The sequence below is a fragment of the Branchiostoma lanceolatum genome, chromosome 1, assembly GCF_035083965.1.
Source record: "Branchiostoma lanceolatum isolate klBraLanc5 chromosome 1, klBraLanc5.hap2, whole genome shotgun sequence".
Lineage (NCBI taxonomy): Eukaryota > Metazoa > Chordata > Leptocardii > Amphioxiformes > Branchiostomatidae > Branchiostoma > Branchiostoma lanceolatum.
In genome coordinates this window covers 36,251,020-36,276,460 of record NC_089722.1, presented here as the reverse complement: position 1 = coordinate 36,276,460, position 25,441 = coordinate 36,251,020, and the positions used below count along the sequence as shown (strand labels likewise).

The 25,441-nt window shown below is 40.2% G+C and overlaps 1 protein-coding gene across 4 annotated transcripts; it reads left to right on the top strand.

Annotated features, from left to right (window-relative positions):
- Positions 1–984: 984 nt before the first annotated feature.
- On the top strand, positions 985–23,339 carry LOC136421381 (uncharacterized). 4 transcript variants are annotated; one of them, XM_066408658.1, is made up of 13 exons: positions 985–1,115; positions 5,203–5,345; positions 6,741–6,921; positions 7,428–7,534; positions 10,123–10,269; positions 10,999–11,145; positions 11,972–12,192; positions 14,027–14,175; positions 14,713–14,806; positions 16,274–16,448; positions 18,998–19,146; positions 19,988–20,175; positions 22,419–23,339. In XM_066408658.1, exons 2-13 carry the CDS (start codon positions 5,241–5,243, stop codon positions 22,529–22,531), a joined length of 1,776 nt encoding a protein of 591 aa, XP_066264755.1. In that variant the 5' UTR covers positions 985–1,115; positions 5,203–5,240; the 3' UTR covers positions 22,532–23,339. The 4 variants fall into 4 exon arrangements, with proteins under 4 accessions (XP_066264755.1, XP_066264746.1, XP_066264736.1 ...); XM_066408649.1 differs by having other exon boundaries at positions 14,695–14,806; XM_066408639.1 differs by having other exon boundaries at positions 14,692–14,806.
- The last annotated feature ends 2,102 nt before the right edge of the window (positions 23,340–25,441 follow it).

The following is a 25,441-nucleotide window of genomic DNA, read 5'->3' as shown; positions in this document are numbered from 1 at the left end:
TTTTCCGAAAGTTCTTTTAGAAAAACCACAGTGCATTCAAAGTCAGTCCTATAACGTTCAAGTTCTTGGCTAAATTTTTTGGGGAAAAAAAAGAAGTAAAAAAAAAACTGTCGTCTAAGGACCACATTACTTAAACTAGAGTTCGGTGACCTCATATCTGCATGAACTATTCTGATTATGCAAATTATTTCAACATTTACATAATCTATGCGAGGCCATGTTCACCTTCAACTAACTTGCACATGTCATGATATTGGCAGTCCAATCATTTACCGCTTAGATTAGTTATGGCCTTTTGCATTAAATTCTGCAAGTTAGGTATTGATTGGCATAATCGATATCTGTTAATGTTCCTCCTGCCATAATGTCCTATAATTCAAAACGCTGCAAATATGGATTTTCCTCATTAATTATGCAAATTGAGTGCAAATCATTATGTACATCTCTGTCTAAGCTACCTGCGTACTAAGTAAATATCATGGAAATCCGTCTTTCCTTTCTTCAGTTATTCTCCTTGGAAAAATTGTACAAAAACGCCCCTGCAATGCCGGGGCAAGCTGCTAGGAAGCCCAAACCTACACTACATTTCTTCCTTACAGAAGCTATCTGCCACCAACAAATCAAGACCACATCACGTCCAGGTCAGAAGATGGGAAAGAAAAAACGTTCTGCTGCAGTACCAAGGTCACATACCAGGGAGCCTCAAATGGACCTTGACATTCGTCTTTCCATCACCTACTCACATACCAAATTTTTGATATTCTACCAAATATCATCATAATGCACTGAGAGGTTCTTGAGTTTTGAGAGGTTCTTGACTAGAAAAATCCGGAAACACAGACACACAGACACTGTGACCAAAACTTTAGTATCTCTATTTTTCATGGAGATAATCAGGGCATCTTTTTTTCAGATTAATCACGTTTTATTTTTCTTGAGAGAACAGTGTTTTGTAGACGTGTTGTCATATCATGACCTTTGACCCTATGGGCGAATGACCTATTTCCGGGATGATACAATGTTGTGCAATATCTTAGCTTCAACATCTATAAAAGACTAACAGATCGGTCCTGTTCCTTACATCACAACGCCAGGGCGTCAGCTGCAAGTCGAAGGTAGGCCCGTTTTGTCTTCGGTTATTTCCTCCGTCATAGAAGCTTGTCTACTTTAGATTGTAAAGATCGTTCTTTTCCCGGTCACTGTGGCTCACAGTTTCATGCTCAGCCCCTCCCCATACACACAGTGCTCGGGCAGGCGGGAATGCGTTGGGTTTGGAGCGTAATTAAGTCTGGCCTAAGTCGTTAATCTCGAACGCCCGTTTCACGACTTTTCTGCCCACGAAAACACGACCGCACGGCTGGATCATTGAATCCCATGGACGTAATCACGACGATGTTCCGCCCAAAATACGACGCGGTCGGTAATCAGACGTGTATAGTCGTATTCTGGTCGACTTCGAGAGGAGAGGTCATTAGAGGTCATTACATGCGTTCTATCCTAATTACCCAAATAAAGTAAAAGTAGGTTAGTCACACGAGTTAAGCATGGAAATGTGCACATATTGTTGATTTATGTCCTTATAATCTCCTTATCTGTACTAAAACCCCAGTGACGTAACTCATTCTTACGATACACACGTCTTGCAGCACGAGGTCGCTGTACATGATAATTGCTGTATTTGTCCAAAAAAACACAACTATTTTCTTGTTCTCTTTTTCAGGATCAACTATAAGAACATGCTGGAGGCAGTTTACTAGGCACGATGTCAACTTTTTGCGTTTTGATTTTTTTTATTTCTAATATGTTTATCGCTTCCATTCTTGTGTTTCAAATCCTCTCACGGAGTTTTACCGCTTATTACAGAAGAAAGTCAATCATATTTGACGGTCAGAACTAACGTTAAATCTGTTATAAAGATATATAGAAACTATCGTAAGATTTCACTAAGATATCAAGAAAGTCAGCAGAAGTTTGCAGAATCATTTTCAAGGCAACCTTTCATACTAAAATTATACTCAAAGACACTATGCATGAGCTACACAATTCAGACAACCTCAAACTACTACACGTAAATCTGCAGTATCAGCTTTCATTTCACAAGTGAACAAATCAAATTAATTGGGTTGCTCTCTTGTTTTCGGTTGTTTTCCCGTTTGTTTAGGATGGTTTTGAAAAATTATTATCTGTTGTTGTCGGGCTGAACTTGAGCCGGTGTTGGGTTGCTTTTAGCACACAATTCGCACTATCAAATGTTCATATTTTATTTCGTTACATCATGTTGCGGATTGTTGCCATTAATTTAACCATTCAATTTCGTTCAGATCCGTTCAACTTCGTTCCGATTCGTTCAATTTCGTTACGCTTAGTTTAATTTCATTCAATTAGCTTTTATTTCATTCAATTTCGTTCAATTAGCTTTTATCTCGTTCAATTTCGTTCAATTAGCTTTCATTACGTTCAATTTCGTCTTGTTTCGTTCAATTAGCTTTTATTTCGGGTTGTTTCGTTCAATTTCGTTCAATTAGCTTTTATTTCGTTCAATTTCGTTTTGTTTCGTTCAATTTCGTTCAATTAGCTTTTATTTCGTTCAATTTCGTTTGTTTCGTTATGTTCTAGTTCGTTCCCTTTTGTTCCATTTCGTTCGTTTAATTCTGTTTCTGTTTGAAAGCTTTTCAATGTGCGCATCATGATCATGTTACATATATAGGTAGTCGTGGTGTCCCTTCAGATCGCTTGGCGCAACCTTACTTCCTGGAGTCCTTGTGCAAAGGCGGCCGACGTGAGCGAAGTCAATTCTATAGTTTCTCAGCCGATACCTATGTATTTCTAAGTTATCCGTGTATACTTGATTTTGTAATTGTTGCACCAACCCCAGACTTACCATTCCCCTGCAGGCCCTGTGTCGACCGAGTCTACTTGCCGCGTATCAGGAGCCTGCACCATCAGAAGTCGACAAGGCCCGTAAAATCTTCGTCAGCAAAGCCACGCCGACAAAATGTCTGCCGTCTATGTTAAGAAATGACAATCTATGTCAAATATAAAACAATGTTTCTCACCTCGTTTAGAACAATTGATGAAGTGTGTGGTTTCCGTCAAGTTCGTTGGTGGTTTCTCTCATCGGAGACGGTAGGAATGTTAATGGATACACTTAACTAAGTAAGACGCAAGCGGGATCGGGGTTGAAAATGTTTTATTTTTGCCGACTTGTTGGTATCCTGTGTAACACCCTCACTCACTCTCTCCCATCCTGTGTATGCGATTGTGTATATTTGTTGTATGACGTAAATACGTAATAAAGCGTTGGTGTTCTTAACTTACTGCTTCTTTCCTGTGCCGAGGAAAAGTAGAGAAAACGGCACTAGATATATGTCGTTCAAAAACTCCCTTATATCATCGAGTTCTAGATCTTTCTAGATCTTAGGATACTTGTAACTTGTTTCTGAAGGCACTATCCACAAGGTAATGTTGATTTAAAAAGGCCATTTAAGAGAATTCATTCAGCGGGTTACAGTGGAAACACCGGAGTGAATATTATTCCCTCTTCGATTTTTAACTTCATACAAGGTCGAATTATATATGTATAAATAAATAAATAAATAGGTAAATAGATAGATAGATAGATATATAAATAAATAAAAATTATATATGATTAAAGAAATAAATGAATATCCGAGGCAACAAAAAAATTCGTGCGACATACCTGGATTCGATCCCGCGACCTTGTCAACACGCTATTCACATACTCCGCTCTCATGCCACTACGCCACCGAGCACTTTTTTTTTTTCACCCGAAATTTACAGCCTATATCATTCAGAACTCCAAGAGACTTTACAATGAGGATTGAAAAGAATTTGAAAGCTCGAATTGCTGTGCAATATTAGTTACATCTGATGATTTGCCGTTAAACATGTAGAGAATACGCATAAGATTGCACTCGGCGGACCGCGATCTTGAATACTGGGTAAAAACAGTTGCCCATGCCGCGAAATGCCCTGTAGCTCGATTGGTAGACGTCGCGCTTGCGAAGCATGCTTGTCAGATCTGGCGCGGGTTCGAATCACACTGTGCACTTATGTTTATGTTGTATGTGTTGTGTTGTTTATGTTGTATGTATTGATACCTTATATTCTGTTCATGTTGTTTGTATGTATTGATGTTATATTGTGTCTTACGTTGTTACAAGCTATGGATACTATTGTTGTGTACCTGATCATTGTATCTTATCATTGACCGTGCATGTTTCAGGATTCCTCCGTGTTATGTTGATTTTGGATCGAAATTAGTCCTGATGTTTATTTTGTACATTGAATAGGACAGAAAAATAAAAAGAACAACAATTATCGTGAGTTACTGAGCGCTTTCAAATATAACATTTGATTAACGTAGTAACCCAAGGACGTATGTAATCTTTTTGAGTAAACTAAGCATGTTTACCCTTTTTTAGATACCCTTTTTTTAAAATTAACGTTGACACACGCGCCTGCCGACTACCCCGATGCACGTGGTTCCCTCAAATGTCAATCATTCCGGTAGCCACGGAAACCGTCACCTCGGTGACGAGAGTCCGTATCCCGTCACTCATGTGAGCCGCGTACCCCGGAGCACGTGGTGCGCTCTCCAAGCTGTCAATCATTCCGGTAGCCACGGAAACCATCACCATGGTGACGTGTATCAGCATCCCGTCACTCCCCGGAGTTGACATGGCGCCCGCGTGCCCGGGAGTCAGCCATTTTTTGTTTCGGTAGTCTTGGCAACAAGTAACGTCGTCAAGACAACGTGGTAGGTTTCCCGTGGTGGAAAAGTTGATTTTCAGTCAGGGAAAAACACGACCTGATTCAAACTCTTCAGTCGGGATTGAAGCGGTGTTGAGTCGTATGGTGGATTTGGTATGACTATGGTCGTGTTTCGGTCTGAAAAGGCCGCATCGACGACCTGTGTACACCCAGTTCACGACTCGCAGGAAAATTGGACAGCCATTCCCGACTCAAACACTGCCTACGGCCAAACACCACCGACGACCCATTCCCGCCTTATATCCAACTGATCAACGACTGCCCGAGCACTGTGACATGTCTCTGAGGTTGCTAGGGGAAAACACGTTTTGTTAACGTGCAAAATCGAGTTAAAGAAGAGAATTTCAAGCTACCGTCTCATTTGTACAAAATCAAATATGATATGGTAGAAATCTTATTTCCTTGCAGAAATTTATATCGAGTTAGAGATATAAAAATTCTACACGATGCCGAGCCACGGGAGAGGCCGGGGCGGCGCCGGTGGAAGGGGGCGGGGACGGACCCGGGGAGGCCGCGGGAACTTCGGCCGGGACAGGCCGCAGAGACCGAAGGTTGGTAACGTTACTCTCACGTTACTGAGTAAACATTATACTTCACATTTGCAAGACTCATTTCAGTTGAAGACGATCTTTTGATGCGATACCACGGTTGATGCAATACTGTACTATTATACTCACAACATGCAATCGTTGTGCAATACCTGAATGACGTCATCTGAGCTTGGTTATATGATCTCCAAGTTAAGCACTGCAAAAGACATGTTCATGTTAGCGTCATTCTTCATTTCTTTTTTCCCAATAGCTCCACCCTGACCCGTACGGTCTGTTCTTAAATTTGATAAACGTTTCTTTTCAGCTCTATTGATAGGTACAGTTCACCTTCTTATTTTCTTATGATTGTAAATTCAACTAAACTTAATAATGAAAAGTTATTTTGAATGATATTGTTTTTTCTAGGCGGCACAGTCTACACAAACATAAAATCATCAACATTTTTCATCAAAATAAATTGCACCAAAAAAAAAATGATTCAACATGTTTGTATTCATCTTCTTTTTCAATAACATAATATTGTACCTCTATTTCATATACTAGTAATAGAATGAGATACACAGCCTTTCAATTAACCTTCTTCCAACACAATTCACTGATTTCACACTTCCCAAGATGCACCGTCGGGTGTCGTAAAACCCGATATTGCCGATTTTGTGTTAATTTTTCTTAGCGTGCGAAAGTAAGATTATAAGAACGTAATGAACTCGGCGGCAAATTCAATATGGCAGACTTGGTATAGCCAGTTCTTCGTACCATATCTTGGCTTTTAAGAGCTCAATGATGGCGTATCCCATCCGGATAAACTCTAATTTAATTAATAAGACTGATTTAGGCTTACACCAACTAGGAGGATCAGACAAAGCTTGATTCGGTGCTAGCGCAATGGCTAGCAAATTAGTAAGGATCGTATGTATTCCGCGTATTGGATCGTATGTATTCCGTAAATTTCGTATGTATTCCGTAAAATTCGTATGTATTCCGTAAAATTCGTATGTATTCTTTGGCACCCCTGTGAAATAGATCAAGGAACTACTTTTCACCGACATAGCAAAAATAAAGCTACCCCAATCAGGAAAAAGGCAGAAAAACAAACCCTATGTCAACCGATTCAACTGTTCAGTTTAAATCCGGCAATGTTTTCCTTTCATAGACTTTGATAATCGCTGTGGTGTTTTCTGGGCGATTAGAGGTCATGAATAAACAGCACTTACCGATTTGAAGCAAGCGGAGTTCATTACGTTCTTATAGAAGGATACTTTTGCACACTATAGCTAAGAAGAATTAAGGCAAAATCAGCATTGCCGGGTTTTACGACACCCCGACGGTGCATCTTGGGAAGTGTGAAATCGGTGAATGCTGAGAAATTTGGTGTGTTTTTTTTTTGTCCAATAGGATGAGTGGGCTGTGGAGGCTGAAGGTCAGGGGTCATCAGATGACCTGGCCTGTGACCTGATGACCCTGTTTACAAGTAACCACAGTTTCCAGCAGCATCACGCGGCGCAAGAGAAGGACAGGATCCGCTACGCCGCTGTCATGGCCGTGCTAGAGAAGAATGGAGCCGAGGTTCCTCAAGGTAATTTCATAAATTGATCAATTAATCATCATGTTGAAAATTAAAATCCTCCCCCCGCTACTTGGTGGCGTCAATGGTGGTGCCCATCTCAAATTTTCTAAGCCCTTTGGCCACGATAAGCAGTATGTACACATTTGTACAATTTCTAAAGTCTTTAATGGTATGACCCAGCCGAGAATTAACTGAGCTATATTGTCTACAATTCCAAACATACAAATGTAAGTCATTGGGGATTCCAAAACCCCCTTGGCCATTAAACCTGGATCGAGTACTAAGAAATCTTGAAACTTTATAAACATGCCGCCATTTGCACCTCCGTTTGATGTATTTGTTAGCACCGGAACTAACAGTGCCTCCCTGCTGCCTACCAATAGGCAAGGAGGTTAAATACACATTTAACCTCCTTGCAATAGGGAATGCCTACTTCAGTATTGCTAAAGGTTAAAACCTTCAGTTGATGTATGAGTTAATGTTCTGACATATATTTTCACCTTTCATGTCTGTAGGGTCGCGTATCCGTGCGCTGGCAGCCGCATGGGCGCGGCACGACCACACCCTAGCTGACACCTTTCTACAGGACTCAAGCAAGTTTGGACTGGTTGAAATTCTGAAGGTTATTTTTACTTTGATAATTGAAATTCATCTAGTAACTGCCAGGCGTCTCTCTTAGTCTTTGCCACCTACCCAGTAGAATGTTCCATTACTTTTAAAGGACATATAAATGGGTGGAGAAGTCCAACAGACAATTATAGCACAAAATTATTATTCAATGTCACACATGTTACGGTTAAGTAGTTAATCAGCCTAAAGGGTTAATTATAACCACGCCATACTGATTTGATTATAGGGATGTCATCCTCCAGGCACTGCAAAATGAATGCGTGCAAAATGAATTATGAGCAGTTGGGCCAAATACATGTAGGCTCAGGTGCCTAAAATCAACAAGGGACAAGTCACTTACTCCGCCCAAATGGGTGTTCTGTAAGGTCGCTGTCTTTGTTGTTGTTACCCCTGAGTGTATAACTATGTCAGGCCCAGCAAGGAGGTTATTTGTGTCAAGCTATACACGTGGTATGGTGGGGGCGGGGTGGCGTTGGGTGAAGAGAAGGAACTATAACAAATCATCCGCGCGCCACGGAGTCTGTGAAAGGAAGGGCTCGCCTACTCCCACCGCTCATGGGAATACAAAATGGCGATCCGTGTCGTCACAAAATTCAAGATGGCGGCCCACACACAACCCGGCGGATCCTACACAGGTTTCGCTACGCAAACCTGTAACAATCTCTCACCGCTAGGGGCTGATAAGAATTCACTAACTTGCTGCAAGAGGCTTGTTTTAGTCAGGCTTGTCCCAACTTAAAGTGTTTATGACACCAAAGTACAGCATTTTCTTATTTTCTGTAATAGAAATAGTAACGGGGGGTGCCCAACCACCGGACGTTTTTTTGCGCGCTGGAACTCACGGCGCTCCATTGCTGGTTGCCGGAGAGTGGTCAGGTTTTAATGAATGAATTTTGAACACATTCATCTATTAAGACCATACTTGGACAAGAAATGTATTCATACTGTTCATGGGCCCTTCATGCTCCGCGTTACATGCGGAAGACGCTGTGAGACATTTTCACGAATGTACCTTCTGATTTAGTGCTGCGCCAGATAGTGTGCCTAACTTAGTACGCTTTGGTAATTTTGCTCTCTTCGGAAGTTGGTGATGAAGTTAGGGAAATATAAATAAGGCTTGAAGTCTGCTATATTCTAGCTTTCTTTTGACCGGAAAATTTTGACTGTGTGCACTTCTAACGTCATGTGAGAAGGGCTATATCTAGCGCATCCCAGCTCATGTTCCCATGGGAAATAGGCTACTACGCGGCCCGACGTACGTATTGAATGCGGCCCGACTTACGAAATCATTACGAAAAAACGACACCGCTTACATCAACAATACTCAGTCTACTTATTGGGAAACATATTCGCCATCTCTGTATTCAGTTTCCTTTTCATAGACGGTACCAATCACATGTTAGAGCGTAACAAAACTGTGCGTTGAATCGTTCCGCCACCATCGCGGCCCAAAAAATGGCGAAAACAACGTCGTCAGACGACAGCAATGTTTACGTTGTTTTTCTTTGGTCGGTTTTCTTCTCAACAAACACTTAAAGACCCAAATTTTTAGTGTTTTATGAAATTATTTTTCTTATGTGTATGATAGCTGTGAGACTTATGTATCTGCTTGGCACAGGTCGTATATTTAGGTGCCGGGCCGTCTAGCTACGCAGTGACCCTCTACTCAGCGTTGCCATCATTATTGTCAAAATATTACTTTTCGACAAAACAAGAAATGAATATGTACACATATGTTTTGAATGTAAATGACAATTATGTGCATGAACTTGGGTTATTTACCTTCCTTATCAGCATAGTCATCGGACACAAACACGGCGTACTTATGCAAAATAAGATCAGTAAAAAATCCGTGCGATGTTCGGGCGCGTGTGATGTTCGGGCGGCCCCCGTTATCATTCAATGAATATAAACATTTAAAACAAATACACACCCTTCTGATGTTATTTAACTTTGAACCATAAGAAACCATACTGCCAGCTATTGATTTCTCTCTGATCTCCCCACCAGGTAATTACATTAATCAGTGACTTTACTCTTCCGATGACGTCACAAAAACACGGCAGCCAGTTCGGAACCTTACACCATGGCTTGTGAAAAACATCATTTAATGAGCAAACAGTGCTCAATTATGGTGATTCACTGATTACATTCAATTAAAAGATATCATAATATTTAGCTTGTTTGCTTCTCAAAAGAACAATCTTTGCGAGCCGCAGTGCAAAGTTCCAAACCGGCTGCCATGCTCAATGTGACGTCATCGGAAAAGTAAAGTCACTGATAAATAATTACCTGGTGGGAAGAATCAAAAGCTGGAGGTATGATGTTTTGATGTTTCGATGTGCAACAACGTCTGAAGGGTGTGTATTTTGTGCAAATGTCTATGTTATCAAACAATACTATTATGTTTTATGTAATTTCCTGGAATTTTTGATTTTGATTGGTGTCTTATACACTTTAAGTTACTGTTAGTTATGTATGTACAACAGGTGCAGTACCTTTAGAATATGCTAGATGGTGCTCCTGAATGTCTACTATTAAGAACATCATCATGTTATAGACATCCTGTTTCTCCTAAAGGCCTTGACTTTGCTGGACTCTGGGCGAAAGGTGCGTGAGTGTGAGAAGAAGATGAAGCGTCTTGAACTCCAACCTGGGAAGACTAAGAAGAAAGCCATGGGCAAGGTCAAGTCCAACAAGGACAACTTGAGTGCTATCAAACCCCCTGTAAGTATAATGGTATCTTCTGCCACTTTGTTTCTTGCAAAACTTTCATTCACTGGGATAACAGTTTGCACAAACAGCCGAAATGATGAAAATCTTTTACATTCATATTTGTTCTTAAACCTACACTTTCTTTAAAAGACCAAGGCTAATAGTTAATTCTATGGATGACATTCTCTTAAGACTACAAATCTGATGAAAAAAAGCAAAATGTTTTTTATTTAAACAAGATGGCTAAAATTATGAAATACAGACCATAAAATGTTCTCCAAGTCTAGAAATAAGGATTCAAAACATGATGGTTACAGCCAACAAGTCTTCTATTCCTGTATTCAAGAAGTGCACTTTACTAGTCTTCACCAACTTAGTGTCAGTACCCCCATTTAAGGCTACTTCACCAGTGTCAATTCTGCAACTTCATACCAAGGCAACCACACAACATATTTTCCCATTTGTGTACTGTCTTGTCAGTCGACTGTTTCTGGAAAGGCTTCCCTAATTTTTTCCCCAAATCATGAAACATGAAGGCCCACTCTGATATCAGGCATAAGATTTACTTCACATGACTTAAATTATTATGCCTGGCAGGGCATTTTATATATCTGCCTTGTATTTGATGATTTAACCTTCTCCCTGATACCTTACCCCATTAACAATGGAAATTTGGTAGCCAAATGGAAACTTGCTTTTGGTTAAAATCCTAATTATTTCCTTTTTTCCAAATGTTTACAGCTGGGATCAATGAGCGGAGCGTTGGCCCGACATGTCCGTCGCTGGGTGTCCAGACTGACAGCTGAACAGTTGGAGTTCTACGCCTTGTTTTTCCCTCCTGAACCGTGGAAGCGCCTGGCAGACCTCTGTCACTTCAACCCAAAGAAGGTATTGAGAGATGCAATGCTTACAATAATTCAAGTTTTTGGGATCTTTGTTATTGCATTTAAGGCCATGTTGATTTGATTGCATGGATAACATCATCTGGGGACCCCACAACTGTCACGCAGGCGTGCAAATAAAAGAAAAGTTTGGTAAAAAAAAGTTGCCTTTATCATGAATTCTAGGTGGTGAGGAAGGATGAACAAAACTAAACACACAGAGTATGGTATGACTAAGGACATCTTCAAAACAGAAAGCTGGGGTGAAAACTTGCACCTGACCATGTTCACTCCCTGAAACTGTGTTCACCAAAGCACAAACTTTCCTCTGAGATTCTGTTTTCATGTTGATTTTCTAATCTAGCATTTTTTCAAAAATTCTGTTAACCAAGAAATTAAATTGGTGTGGCCTAATGAAGAAAGAGGTATTGTAACACTGTATTCCATATTCAAATGATATCACAGGAGTCAACATTTAAGGCCTGTTACCAACGCCATTAATATTATGTTTTCTGTCCTGTTTTCGTGAAGTTCGCTAATGAGCCTTCTAGCAGCTTTTTACAGTTCTGCAGTGGAACTTTCAGTTTTGAAAATTGCTATGGTCATGGTTCGGCCCCCTAGTGGTCTTTTTTCTAAAAAGAAGGGGCCAATTTAATTTAAGAGTTTGAAAAAGGATTTAACTCAAGATGGGGTTGATGGATCTTTGTGATTTATGTATGTAGTAAGCTTGAGTGGTGATTTGCGTATTAATAAGATACTAATCACTACCTAATTTGCACAATTTTGAATGAGGAAAGTTTAGTTCATCTTTAAACTTTCCTATGTATCCACAGGATTTCAAGCTACCCTGGTTCCTGCCGTACTGTTTTGGTAGTGTGGCACCAGCTGGGAGTATGGTAAGAAACTGTGGGCACCTGACGAAGGAGAATGTCAACGAACTGGTCATGACCTTTGACATTCCGTATGCACACATCAAGCCCCACAAAGACTCCCTGACTGAGGAGACCAAGGCCAGGATTGCACTGTACACAACAGACCTGGACACCCTACTGTGGTAATGTGTTTTTGTAGTTTTCAGTGTTTTTTTAGCAACACCTCTGGAGAAGTGGCTATATATAACGGCACTGAACCTTAATCCAACACTTTTACGACCACGCACCATTGTACGATAAATAAACGAGTGGACTATCAAGTATTTCGGTAATCATTGACTGTATCGTGTACATTGTTTTCGTCGCCATTACTACATGCGTGTCACTCTTCCAATCATTAAAAAATCTTGGGAAAATTACGTCTTCAACATAGCACCCAATATGACGGTGCCTTGTGTAATTTGTTCCAAACGAAACTTTAATCCGACACTACACAATAGTGTCGCTGTTTACCCGTAATTTTCGTATTAACAACAACGGTTATTTCTCAAGTTCTCGGTCAACCAACGGCCACTTACACTAGTTACCGTAGGCACCACATGTCACAGTCGGTACGCCAATGCATTAACGATAGCGGCGGTAAAAAAAATAGTCCTGAAAAACATCACCGTGCGACAGATCCGTTCTTATGTTCCATTGCACGGTCGTGGATATTGTAAACCTTGGGATTGAATCCTTGAGGGCCTGCTACAGCTATTAAAAGGCGATTAACTGACGATGCCTTGCACTATAGCTTGCAAATGTCCTGCAAACTATCAGGTGGAACCGGAAACTTTCCTAACACAGGTCATCGGCCTGTACCAAGTGTGCAGAGCACTGTCAGTGGTAAAGGGGAGTTAGACCCTCGTGTGTCGCTATGGTCTTAGCCCTGGTGGGAATGTTTGTTTCAGGACTGAAAATATGACATGTGTCTTTAATAAATGATGCAAAAGCTTTACGTTTGCATTACTTCTGTCAAAATTCAATTATTTGGTTGTGTAAGCGTGCTAACCCATACTGAGAGGGTTGGTATCGTCTCCAATGCGTGTAGCACTAGCCCACACGTGGCTTGGGACTTTTACATTTCAAAATAGGGGGAAAAAGAAAGAGTAATTTATTTGTTGATGTTGGCTACTATTTCAACTGCTCGAGCGGTACATATACACTTGTTACGGATGACTATTTAATAATCCAAGAGAAAAGAGCGAGTAGATGAATAAATAGATAAATTTAAATGATCTGCGTCGTCTGCTATTGCTCACGTGATTAGCGTGCGATTCGCCCGGTATTCAAAATGGCGGTTTCTGAAGACGCGCTCTCAAAAACCTCGAAATAATTTGAGTTTTGTTTGAATCAAGGATAAGACCAGGCTTGTTTGCTGTTATTGACGGACATATTGTGTATTCCTCTTTTGATTGATACAGGTATAGATAGATTATTATGTAAGATCATGTAATATGACAATATGAAGAAGAAAATGTTGACAATGTGACCACTAGGCCTCCTTCCATGACCCACTTAAATACATAAAAACGGTTAGTAATTTGACAACCTCGTCATTGTAAAGTTCGATCGTTATTCCCTTACAACTGTGCCGTTTTGACATTGGTACTGTACCTGTATTGAAATGCAATTAACAGTTTTTGCATTACCCTGCTGAATCTTAAGTGGCAAGCTGATACTCAAAAGTGTCGGATTAAAGTTGCGTCGGATTAAGGTTCAGTGCCGTTACAGCAAATATTTTGAAAATCAGACCTTTGTATTCAGAATGGGATTAGTCTTTACTAGTGTGATCTCCAAAGGGAGCATAAATAAACTTTAATGGGCATTTATATTTATTTTAGTTAGCATTAATCAGAATGGTCTATCACCCAATGTATTAATACTGAAGAGTAAAATTCCTTAATCTAAAAATGATAACAGAAAGGCTTTTCTTTTAATTTTTCTAAAAGATTTTTTTCATCTTTCCTCGTTTAGGAACTATGAGGACCTGGCCTGTCCTGCCACAGACAAGGTCATCCACGACCTTCTGACCTCCAGATCAAAGGTCAACCTTCCCTATGGGAAGTTGATGGAGCGTCTTCTCACACTGAAGATGATGAGACAGGGTTCCCACAAGTACCAAGGTAAGGCACAAGGTCACTGTCTCCTTGGCTTAGAATCTTCTTTTACCAGGCTACTTCCTATTTTACTCTCTCTCTCTCTCTCTCTCTCTCTCTCTCTCTCTCTCTCTCTCTCTCTCTCTCTCTCTCTCTCTCTCTCTCTCTCTCTTCTGTCATCTCTCTCTCTTGTTCCCTCTCTCTCCTTCTCCCTCTCAATCCCTCTTTTCCCCCTCTCTCTCTCTCTCACTCTCTCTCTCTAACCCTATACTAGTACTAGTATTACACTCTTAAGACTGACATGAACCGACCGCTTTGTCTACCCTTGTTTAGAAAATGACAAACCTTATAAAAGTTTTATTCTATGTTTCTATGCAAATTACAGTCAAGTGATTAAGGATTAATAGACCAGTCAGCTTTTGTTATTTTCACATTGATGGCAACTATTTTGAAAAGTCTTTTCATCAAGCAGACCAATACTCAATCTTACATGCCATTGAACTAAATTGGTATGTAGCTTATGACTGTTGTCTTGTAATCTAGAAGATGATTGGTCATCCTCAGGGACGAGTAATGACCAAGAAGAAGATGCTCCGGAGAAGGCTTCTTTCTTTGATCTGCTGATCCCACTGGCTGAGAAAAGACTGCACGAAATCAGGTGTGTAGAATTTACTCTTTACACAGTTTTTTATGAACAAATAGATTTTGTTTTAAACAGTAATTAATATAAAAGCTTCAAATACAATTAGAAACTGAGTTGCTGATTGGACACTGGCTTGATGAATGGTATATTGATCCTGTTTTTATTCAGGTTCTAAGGGATGACTCATATAGCCTCCTTTGCAGACTTCGTAGAACGGCAGCATATACAAGATATTTGGGGGGGGGGGACACACACTAGGGAGTTATGTAGCCGAGAGAGTTGTGTAGCCGAGGGGTGACCGCCGTCCTATCAAGTCTGCTCCCAATCGGCTTGAATAAAGGGAGGGTGATTAAGACAGCCATTCAGAGAGGCTATTAACATGTTCGCGCAAGGGTAATTCACACGTACGCGAGGAACAATTGACTGAATGGGCTCGGCACACGCCTGGTTTGTTACGGAGTTAGTTTTCGGCTGAAACGAAACAAGAATAACACACCAGTCGTGGTCAGAAACAGAGGCTAGACTAAAACTATCTCTTGAATCAATGTGGGCATTTATTCTATTGAAGGCAGTCGGACAGTTCTGTCGATTTTTTTTATATCTGTAGTCCGGAACCGGCAGAAATGGGGAGGGGGGATGTGAGGTCGCCACTTTAAACAAGTTTAGAATACTGAAATACACATGTCTTAGGCTAATATGCAACATCATCTTCGGCTTCATTGCGAAATTGAAAACAAATCGATTTGCCATGGCCAGCTAGGTCGATAGTCCCAAGACACTACACAAAACAAGCTTCCCTTTGACAGCACTGATGGTCTGCAACCGAGCGTGTAGTGGACCATTGGCTTTTACTTGGCAAGAGACGGTAATCTGGTAACAAACTGACTTTCCGTGACCTGTAGCTAGGCCAACAAAACAATCCTTGCCTTCTGTGGTAAGTTGAAACGTTTTTATTTTTTTTGAAACTGACTTTGACCCCGGTGACCGTCAGGAAATGGCCGGATCAGTGAACTTGGGGGCGTGAAAACTCACTGCCGGGAGGAGGCACGTGCGGTTTATTGGGGTCCAGGGGACGGCGGAGTTCACAAGTCGATGTCGATAGCCCCTAAGTGTTTTTTTAATTTCCCTTTATTCAAGCCGATCGGGAGCAGACTTCAGATAGGACAGCGGTCACCCCTCGGCTACACAACTCCCTCAGCTACATAACTCCCTTGTGTGTTCCCCCCCCCAATATCCTGTATATGCCGCCGTTCTAGGAAGTCTGCGAAGGAGGCTATGACTCATATGAGTGTAATCCTAGTTTCCTATATATTGTAACACACTTTAGTTAGAAGAGTAGGGCTGACTTGTTGTGCTTGGTTGAAAATGTAAGCCTTTGTAAAGTCCCATTGCACTATACTCGCTATTGAAAAAGCAGCATGCTTGTAGTCCTTAGTGTGATATCAACTGCTTTATCTTTTTGTTCTACCATGTCTAAAACAGCGTACCCCTGGAGCCGCCCGTGGTTGTCATTGGTGACGCATCTTCGTCCATGGGCGTAGCCATCAGGACGTCCACGATCATCGCCAGCCTGCTGACCGCCCTCACGTCCGCCAAGCTGGTCTTCTTCAACGGCAGTAACTTTGAACCTGAGGTGTTGCCTGAGACAATACCACAGGTTTGTATGCCAGGCACTGCTCTAGATTTGTAAATCAACAGTTGTACTGAACCTAAGCATGTCTGCATGGTGAAGTGGTTTGCGCACTCTGCCTCTCACCATATCTGCTTCGAATTCCGTAAAGCTAGCGGCCCGAGTTTGCGCCCAGGCCTTGACACGACTGGAAAAGAGCGGTCCCCCAAAAGTGCGAAATGGAACGAAATGGAACGAAATGGAACGAAATGGAACGAACTAAAACATATGTAACATTATGGAATGAAATACCAGTAGATAGCGAAATATAAGGAACGTTGTAACATTCACGGTAGACCGGAACAGGAAGCAAATACATAATAGAACGTGTTTTATTTCTTGAATCTATTTGATAATAGTAAATACAACATTTTTGCCGCGTTTGTGTGGCTAAATTCTTCCCTGAAAATGGGAGCGACGTGTGCAAAGAGATCCACCGCTCTTCCTTTGTGTTTACCAACGATCTGCAAATGAACTGCTGAAAATAGCAGGGAAAACAAGCAAACAGAACTGAGTATCGAAGTAAGGACTAGATTATACAGAAGTTGGTGGTAACATTGCATCTCATAATTCACCAAGAGGGCATGAGGCAAGCGTAATTTTATCATTTATACAGCGTGTTTGCGTGTTGCAAATGGAGTCCCGCATGCAAATAAAGCGCCAATGTTGCCAGCGCATCGGAACTGTGCACGTGGGCGTGCTATCGACAGGTTGAATCAAACTCCGGCTTCTAAGTTTTATCTACATACGGTTTTAGTCCATAACTAGTACGTAGCATATGCATATCTCCACAACAACTATTTTTATACAACCAAATGTTCGGCTGGTCGGCTGTCGGAGAATGGACCCCTCCGTTAATGATATGCAAATGCAGCTCTGCGCTGCGTCACCAATGTGACATTTCACACTCCATTCAATCACGGACGTGGACTGAGAACTACCTCTGGAGACATTTCTTGTACACGACAAAACAAAGGGAGGTTGTCAACGAGCAGGACATGTATTTCACAGTTCACACAACACGCAAACACGCTGTATAAATAATGAAATATTTAACCTCCTTGGTAAAATCAAGGAAGAGCGGGCAAGCTCTTTGCACGCGGCGCTCCCATTTTCAGGGAAGAATCCAGCCACACAAACGCGGCAAAAACATTGTATTTAATATTATCAAATAGATTCAAGAAATAAAACACGTTATATTATGTATTTGCTTCCTGTTCCCGTCTACTGTGAATGTTACAACGTTCCTTATATTTCGCTACCTACTGATATTTCATTTCATAATGTTACATAAATTATGTTTTAGTTCGTTCCATTTCGTTCCATTTCGTTCCATTTCGTTCCATTTCGCACTTTCGGGGGACCCGAAAAGAGTGGCATTGTCCTATTGGCAGGGGACGAAAAGGATATCTGCAGGATATCTGAAGTATGCATACCTCAGGGATTACTGATGCTGCATTAAAAGATATCTTTAAATTCACCATTCTTTTTTTATGTTGACGTTAGGATGTTAAAAAGGTATCTTTTACTTAAAGGGGCATATTGTGACATGAACATAAAACAAAATTCTTTGTTTTTGATTATTTTTCTACATCATTAGTTGAATCTACCATATTAAACTGCACAGCAATATTCATCACGTACGGATGCGACTTTGTAGTGTCTTGCGAAAGTCTTGAAAAAAAGTATACACGCAATCCCCACCGCCGCTTGAATTGGCCGCCATCTTGTCCAACATTCCGACGAACCACCGAACATGCGATCGAACGCCCGACGTTCTGAAGTTTGTTCACTTGTGGTGATTTTCCTGTGACGCTCGAACTACGACCATAACGGTCGATTCGGATTTTTCGTAGCGTTATACGCTGGCTTATTTGCATATTAACTTGCGGGACGCAAGTTAATACGTAAATGAACCAGATTTTAAACGTTTTGCGTTTTTCGTCGTTTATTAATGGTGGAAATGTGACAAAATGACGGGAACATGTTGGAAATAAGTAACAAATAAGTTACAAATGTGAATCTTAGTGTAGATCTTTCAAATTCTTACTATTTGTAGTTTTTGCCCACCAGATTCTACAATATGCCCCTTTAAGGCTGCACCAAGTAATTTTTATGGATGACGTCCTTTGGAGACCCTAAATCTAATGCGAGAGTGCAAAAAAAAAACAAGAAGGGCCGAAAAAAACAAGATGTCTGGATTTGAAATATAATAGTCGACGACACATGTTAGGACACAAATTGAATGAGAGAACACGGTGTAGCAACTAAGAATTCTTTTATTCATCATGAAAACAGCAATAATTTGAATAAATCAGTTGAAGTTGAACAGCAGTTGTTGTCCTTTCCATATCCCATTGATTTTGCAGGCCTGCAGAAACATATTATATCAAAAAGGAACTCTTTGGTCATAGTGTAAGGAAGCGGAATTTCTTGTGTTTTTTTCTGGGAACAGACCAAAATCAATGCGCGCGCGGACGTCATCCATAAAAATTACTTGGTGTAGCCTAATATTATTTTCTGGCCTTGTCCTGCAGGTGCTGGATGTGGCCACCACTGTCCGAGCCAGCGGCTGTACGGCTCCTGCGGCCAGCCTGCAGCCATTCTATGACCGTAAGGAAGTGGTGAAGACATTCATTATTGTGACTGATGAGGAAGAGAACACTAACTCCCAAGGGGGGTACAGGTAAGGACTCATCATGTAGTACGGCTTTGGGTTGGAGTGTCTTACTCTTGAGGGGGTGCACTGGTAAAGCAGGTATCTCACTGGGCAGAAATGACTAAAAAATAAATATTTTTTTAAATCTAAAAAAATTGCACTTGGCAATATGGCGCGACTAGGAATGAAGTCAACGCCAACAGGGGCCATCACTGGGAATCTCTGTTTGAAGAGTCTAAATCAGCGTACATTGGTTTCGAACTAAACGGCCATTTTGTTCGTAGAGGTCACATATTTTACTTGTGTGTCACACTTCACAAGTCCAGTGAGATACCTGGTCAAGTTCACTCATCAGGTAGTACAGCTTTGGACTAAAGGGTCTTTATTCACACAAATAATTCATGACCAGTCACGTTTTTTAAAGTTTTTCATTTATGTTTTGATTTGATTTGAGATCTTGAGAATATTCTTGTTTTTTCCCTTAGAAAAAGCACAGTCTGACTGAAACAAATTGTATGTTATAACATACTGGGCAGGTACATATCTGAGGTAATTGTCACCAAATAAAGGAGAATTTTTGTGAAATTCGTTTTATCATAACTTTTCCAGGCATGGTGGACATTAGAACAAAATGGTCTGACAGCTTTCTTTTTTTATAATATTGAATCAGATGTTCTTGTATTGACCTTGTGATGTTTCTTTATCCCAACATGTTTAATATACATCTAACCAGGGAATCAGAAAAAAACTCATTCAATTATCATTATGTTACTGAATCTTTAACTTTGATGGAGTTAACAAATTGAGACTAATTATATTGCATAATGTTGTCAACAGTTGTACATTACTCATTGTTTTTTACCACCAGGTTTGCGCCACTGTTTAAGAAGTACAGTGAGGAAGTGTACCTGGCAAAAATGGTGTTTGTGTCCTTCCTTCGTGGCCAGCATGCTGAGGGACAAATGGTCAATGCTCTTAAACTGCAAGGATTCGACCCCCTCCAGTTCAAGTTGGACTCTTCCAGGCCAGACCTTACAAAGCTGGACAATCTGCTGGGTATGTTCCACTTCTACAAAATAGGGGATTTCGAGTTATAACTTGCAAAGTTTTGAAATATTCATCACTCAAACTTTTGGGAAATGATGTGCACCGTCAGGCATGGAGTGATGATTCTTTCAGTAAAAATTTCTCACTTTATCCTTTAATCATTTGAATCTTCAGATCATGAGCTTTACTTAGCTTGCAAAAACGCCTCCGGCAAAAATAAACTGTGGTGATGTGTGAGGGGAAAATTAATCAGCGAAGGCTTGGAATGGAAGAGTGTGGCTGGCATGATGATTAAGATGCATTGGTTAAAGAGGTGGATTAACCCACTCTGTGAAGTGTCTTGCACTGTATTTGTGACTGGGGTGACCTCTAGTTGTGATTCAGGGCCTGAGGGATGTAGAAAAGGAGAGACCGGTATAAAGTTTTGAAAAAGGGATATCATTATTTTCTGGCCCATAAGACCGTACTGATTTGATTGATATATTGATAACATCCACTTGGCTCTGCAAAATTGGTGCAAGCTTGCTTAAATTATGAAAGGCCAAAAAATAGTTGCCTTCACTATGAAATCGTCGTAGGTTTTGCAAATGACTGAACTTACAAAAAGTTACATAACAATGGTAACCAAACAATAAATTCCTTATGTTTCTACTTTCACATTTTCTTGGAAGACTTCGCTCACACTGACATGCAATGCACAGGTTTTGAATATGTGAACTTATAAAGCCGGGAATGTCACATTTCCAGATGTGGTTCCAAATAAGACTTTATTGGCAACTAGAGTTCCACGACCTCATACCTTCGCCAAATGATTTTAACCTTTATGACTGACATATTGGGAGTGTTTCTCATCAATTATGAATCATACCAGTTGATCTTCTTCACCCCAAAAAACGAAAGTATGAGCTTAACAAAGAAGGTTATGCTAACAAAGTAACATTTATCATGAATTATGCAAATGAGGTCCTTATTAGCATAATTTGATTCAACGATGTTCACATTCACATAACTTCCAAATGACACAAGTATGAAATTGCCATCATTTACCTGTATGGAATTATAGTAGTTTCTCATTAATTATGCAAAGTAGGCCTACATTTGCATATTTTTTATCTATCAAAATTACTCAGTAACAAATGTCATATATTTCAATAGTCATATTGTGGAACACAGCGGGTTTTTAAAATTGTCTCATTAATTATGCAAATTAGAATCTGATTTGCATAATTATCATCCAATCATACAAAGCATCACGTAAGCTATCTACAAACCAAAAATCATTAACATCCATCAAGCCCATCTTGAGTTATAGTATGTTCTCATTAATTATGCAAATGAGGTCTTCATTTGCATAATCGATATCTATGAATATTTCTCTCTTCTTCAGTTACATATGTCATATGTTTGAGAGTCTTATTGTGGAATTTGGTGGATGTATAAACTTTCCTCATTAATTATGCAAATTAAATACTGATTTGCATGCTAAGTATCTAATCATGTACATCATCACTCAAGCTATCTACTTACCAAAAATCATAACCATCCATCAAGCCCTTCTTGAGTTATTCCATTTCAAAGTCTGAACCAAAACCTGCTCCTGCAGTTCCAAAAAAGCCGCTAGGGGGCCAAAACCTATACCACTTACTCTCTGTCCAAAGAGCTATCTACCACTCAAAAATCAGTTCCATAGCTTGTCCAGAATACGAGATATCCAAACAGGAAGTTCCGCTGCAGTACCGTAACAAGCTCCTAGGGGACCCAAAATCTAATCATTTCCTAGTCTCATCAAGACCTACCCACCTACCAAATATCAAGATAATCCATCCAAGCCTTCTCGAGTTATGCTGTACATTACACACATACATACATACATACATACAAACGCTACCCTCTGCATAACCTTCTCGGCGAAGGTAATCACAGTGTTCACTGACTTAAAAGCTTATAATGACATTGTACAATGGTTAGATTTGCAGTGATTGCACCATTTTGCACCCATTTTGCCAATGCCTTTTTTTTTTCAATTAAATTTTGGGCAGCAAATGGCTGCCTTTCGGCAACGGTCTGTGCCGGTCTGTGCAACTTTGCACATATCTTTTGCAATATTGCACAATTGGGTGTAGCCCAGTGAGGTATCTGCTTAAGGTGCTCTCGGCTCAGTACCAGACAATACGACTACATTTGTTATACCCCTCAAGCGTACAGCATACTACATTATCACATATTCATTATTATCCCTTACTGTGTTTCAGGATTGTTGTCCATGGGATCGAAATCTTTTGATGAACAGGTTACAGAGATGGAGGAACTGCTCACACAGAAGGGGCTGGAGGCCATCAACATACAGGATGAGGACAAGAAATAAACCTGAACTAGACTATTTCACTGAACTTTACCAAATTGAGCTAGTAGATGGCACCTGCTTTGCTAATATCGTGAGCTATTGACTTTAGTGTACTATATGTTTGGTGTGCAATGGAAAATCGATTGAAAAAAGTTTTTGATAAAGTGAGTCAACACTTAAGATATAAGGACAGAAGATTGTTAAAACATATGCTACATTGTATAGTTTTGTGAAAAGAATCGTTAATGAGGTTGTATGAGCACAGAAATGTTTTTAAAGGTTGGTAAGAAAGTGGAGAAATGCTGACGTAATACAGAAATACTGAATATCTGTACACTATGTAGACTTCAGAAAGAAAAGAAAAACAGAGAAGCAGCAAAGTTACCGTGAATGAAAGGTTTTAGGAAGACGGTCTGAACTTGTAAAGGAAATGGCAGAACAGACTTTTATCTCTTGATATATTGGTATGATTAATGTCCTAACACAAAATTCTGATAAGAGATTTAGAACCGCCACATGATAAAAAGATAGTGTTATCGAGGCCAAACCTCGAGATTGTCTTGAACACCTGAATATCTAAAATGTGCATACATCAGGGATAAGTGATGCTGCATTTGTTTATTTTCTTACTTCTTTTCTATGTGTCTGTCTCAGGGTACCCTGTATATTTATTAGTATTGATGTTTACTAGTTAGTAAACAACAGACTATTTAATAGACGACTGTTCATGGTAAGTGATGTGTTAAATACTGTAGATTGTATGAATATCTACAATTTTACGTAACTCCATGTATATAGTTATTTGGTGAATTAAAGAATTACCATCCAACATGCACGCTCTCAATTTTCAACAAAAATTGGAGCTATAAAGAAGCTTCCGTTTTAGAATTTGCTGATAGAGGGAATATAGCTCAAATCGGGGGTGTTATTAGAGAAACGGATGCTTATGTATTCTGAGCTTTTAAATTTACTCAAAGATAATTTTTAATGCAACTTTGGCACAACAAAATCCATCCAGGATTTTTGGTGTGAAAGGGAGGGTGCAGTAGTTTTTTTGGTTAAAGATAGAAACCTTAATACTGCTGTGTATCTCTAAATTCCCCCTGTTTTCTATACTACATTTTGTAGACACTTATTTTAAAATAAGCTCTGTTTAAATGATCCTTAGATTTAAACTGATCACATAAAAGTGGTGTCACACAATTTCACAGTGATGTACTGTAATAGCAACCTTGGGGGAGGACAAATATTTGAATTTTAGATACAGATTACATGTCAAACACCCATAGCAGAAACGCCTAACTTCCGCCCGCGAAGAGGGTGCAAGTATGAAAACATAATATTATTCAACATTATACACGATGTGAAATATTGCATATTAAGTTCCGTATAACAGACTGTAACAACGCGTCTGTTTCTGCAAATTCATCAAATCCATACGAATACTTTCTTTGTGCATCGTAACAGTTTAAAACTGCTACAAGTTGTACCAAATCCCCCTGGCAACAACGGAATTTGTATTGGAGGTCATGGCTTCATTCGTAGGCGCTTTATTCACCATATCAAAGGCTATGTAAGAGGAAATATAACAAAGCAAGCCTTAACATCTTTCTATTTATAATGGCCCAAGAAAACGTTCAAAGACGACAGTTAGTGATGAGTAAATGTGATCTGTCGGAGTCGGATCTCACGCGAGAACAGGTAATCTTTACCACCGTGAAAAGTGGGGGTACTGTTTTGGGTGTGTCTGTCTATATGCCTGTTTGTTTTGTGTGTTTCCGTATGCTTGTAGTCAGCATATCTTATGGACCTCTGGATAAATTGTAATGATATTTAGAGCACAGCCATCTGTCCTTAGCCAATCAGGAGCGGGTATTTTGCTGTTTGAAATCCACATACACAGCCAAAGTTAGTTCGAGCACCTCTCTCCCTTGAGGCAGAGGTGCTTGAACAGAAAGTCTGGCTCTCCATTGGCTGAGACCAGATCCCAGGTTGGTTCAAGCACCTCTGCCTCAAGGGAGAGGAAATAATGGTCACTCCTTGGTACTCGCCTGTCACCTCAACTGAACCACAGAAGTAAAACCACATGTGGACTGGGGATTATTCTAAGAAAAAGAGACTCACAAACCCAAACATTCATATTGGCATATTGTGTTTGTTTCAGTGTATATGTCAAACTATTTCCCAATATGTATGCTTAGCTTTGCTTCGGACAGATGGCTGTGCTCTAAATCAGTTCAAGGATGGACGGGCTTGTTTGTGAGGATATATCAGAGCCCGCCTCCCACGGAGCTTGTTGGCATCCTCGGGCTACGCCCTCGGGACGCCAACAACCTCCTCGGGAGGCGGGGCTCTGATATATCCCCACAAACTCGCCCGCCCATCCTTGAACTAATACTTTGGGTAGGTAGGTAGGTTTGGGGAAGACGAAGGTCAAGTTTGATTTTGGACGCTCTGCTGTGTAACCTTGGTACTGCAACAGAACTTTCGGTTTTTGTAACTTTTATCCAAAAACTGCTATGGTCTTCATTTATGGTAGCAGATAGCTTTGTAAAGAAGATTTGGTGCAGGTGCAGGTTTGTTTTTCTGTCGATAAGTAAGCACATCGTTAAAGGTTACAAAACTAATCAAATACAAACACTTCAACATACATCTTTTGTATATTCATTATTCTATAGGACTAATATAAGGACTTCTTTTGTCGTGCATTGTCCATACTCTAGCATTGTTATATGTACAATACCATGTCACTTCCTGTTTTGCTTTTATCTAGTTTTTCACCCTGATGCATATTTAGCTTTTATTGATCTATGTTACGTGGCACGGTTGATATGAGTCGTCTAACTTTAGTACATCGTCCATTTTATGTTGTCGTCGTATAGCAGACTAAAGAAAATAAAAGACAAAAACACTTCCAATAAAGCGAAACTT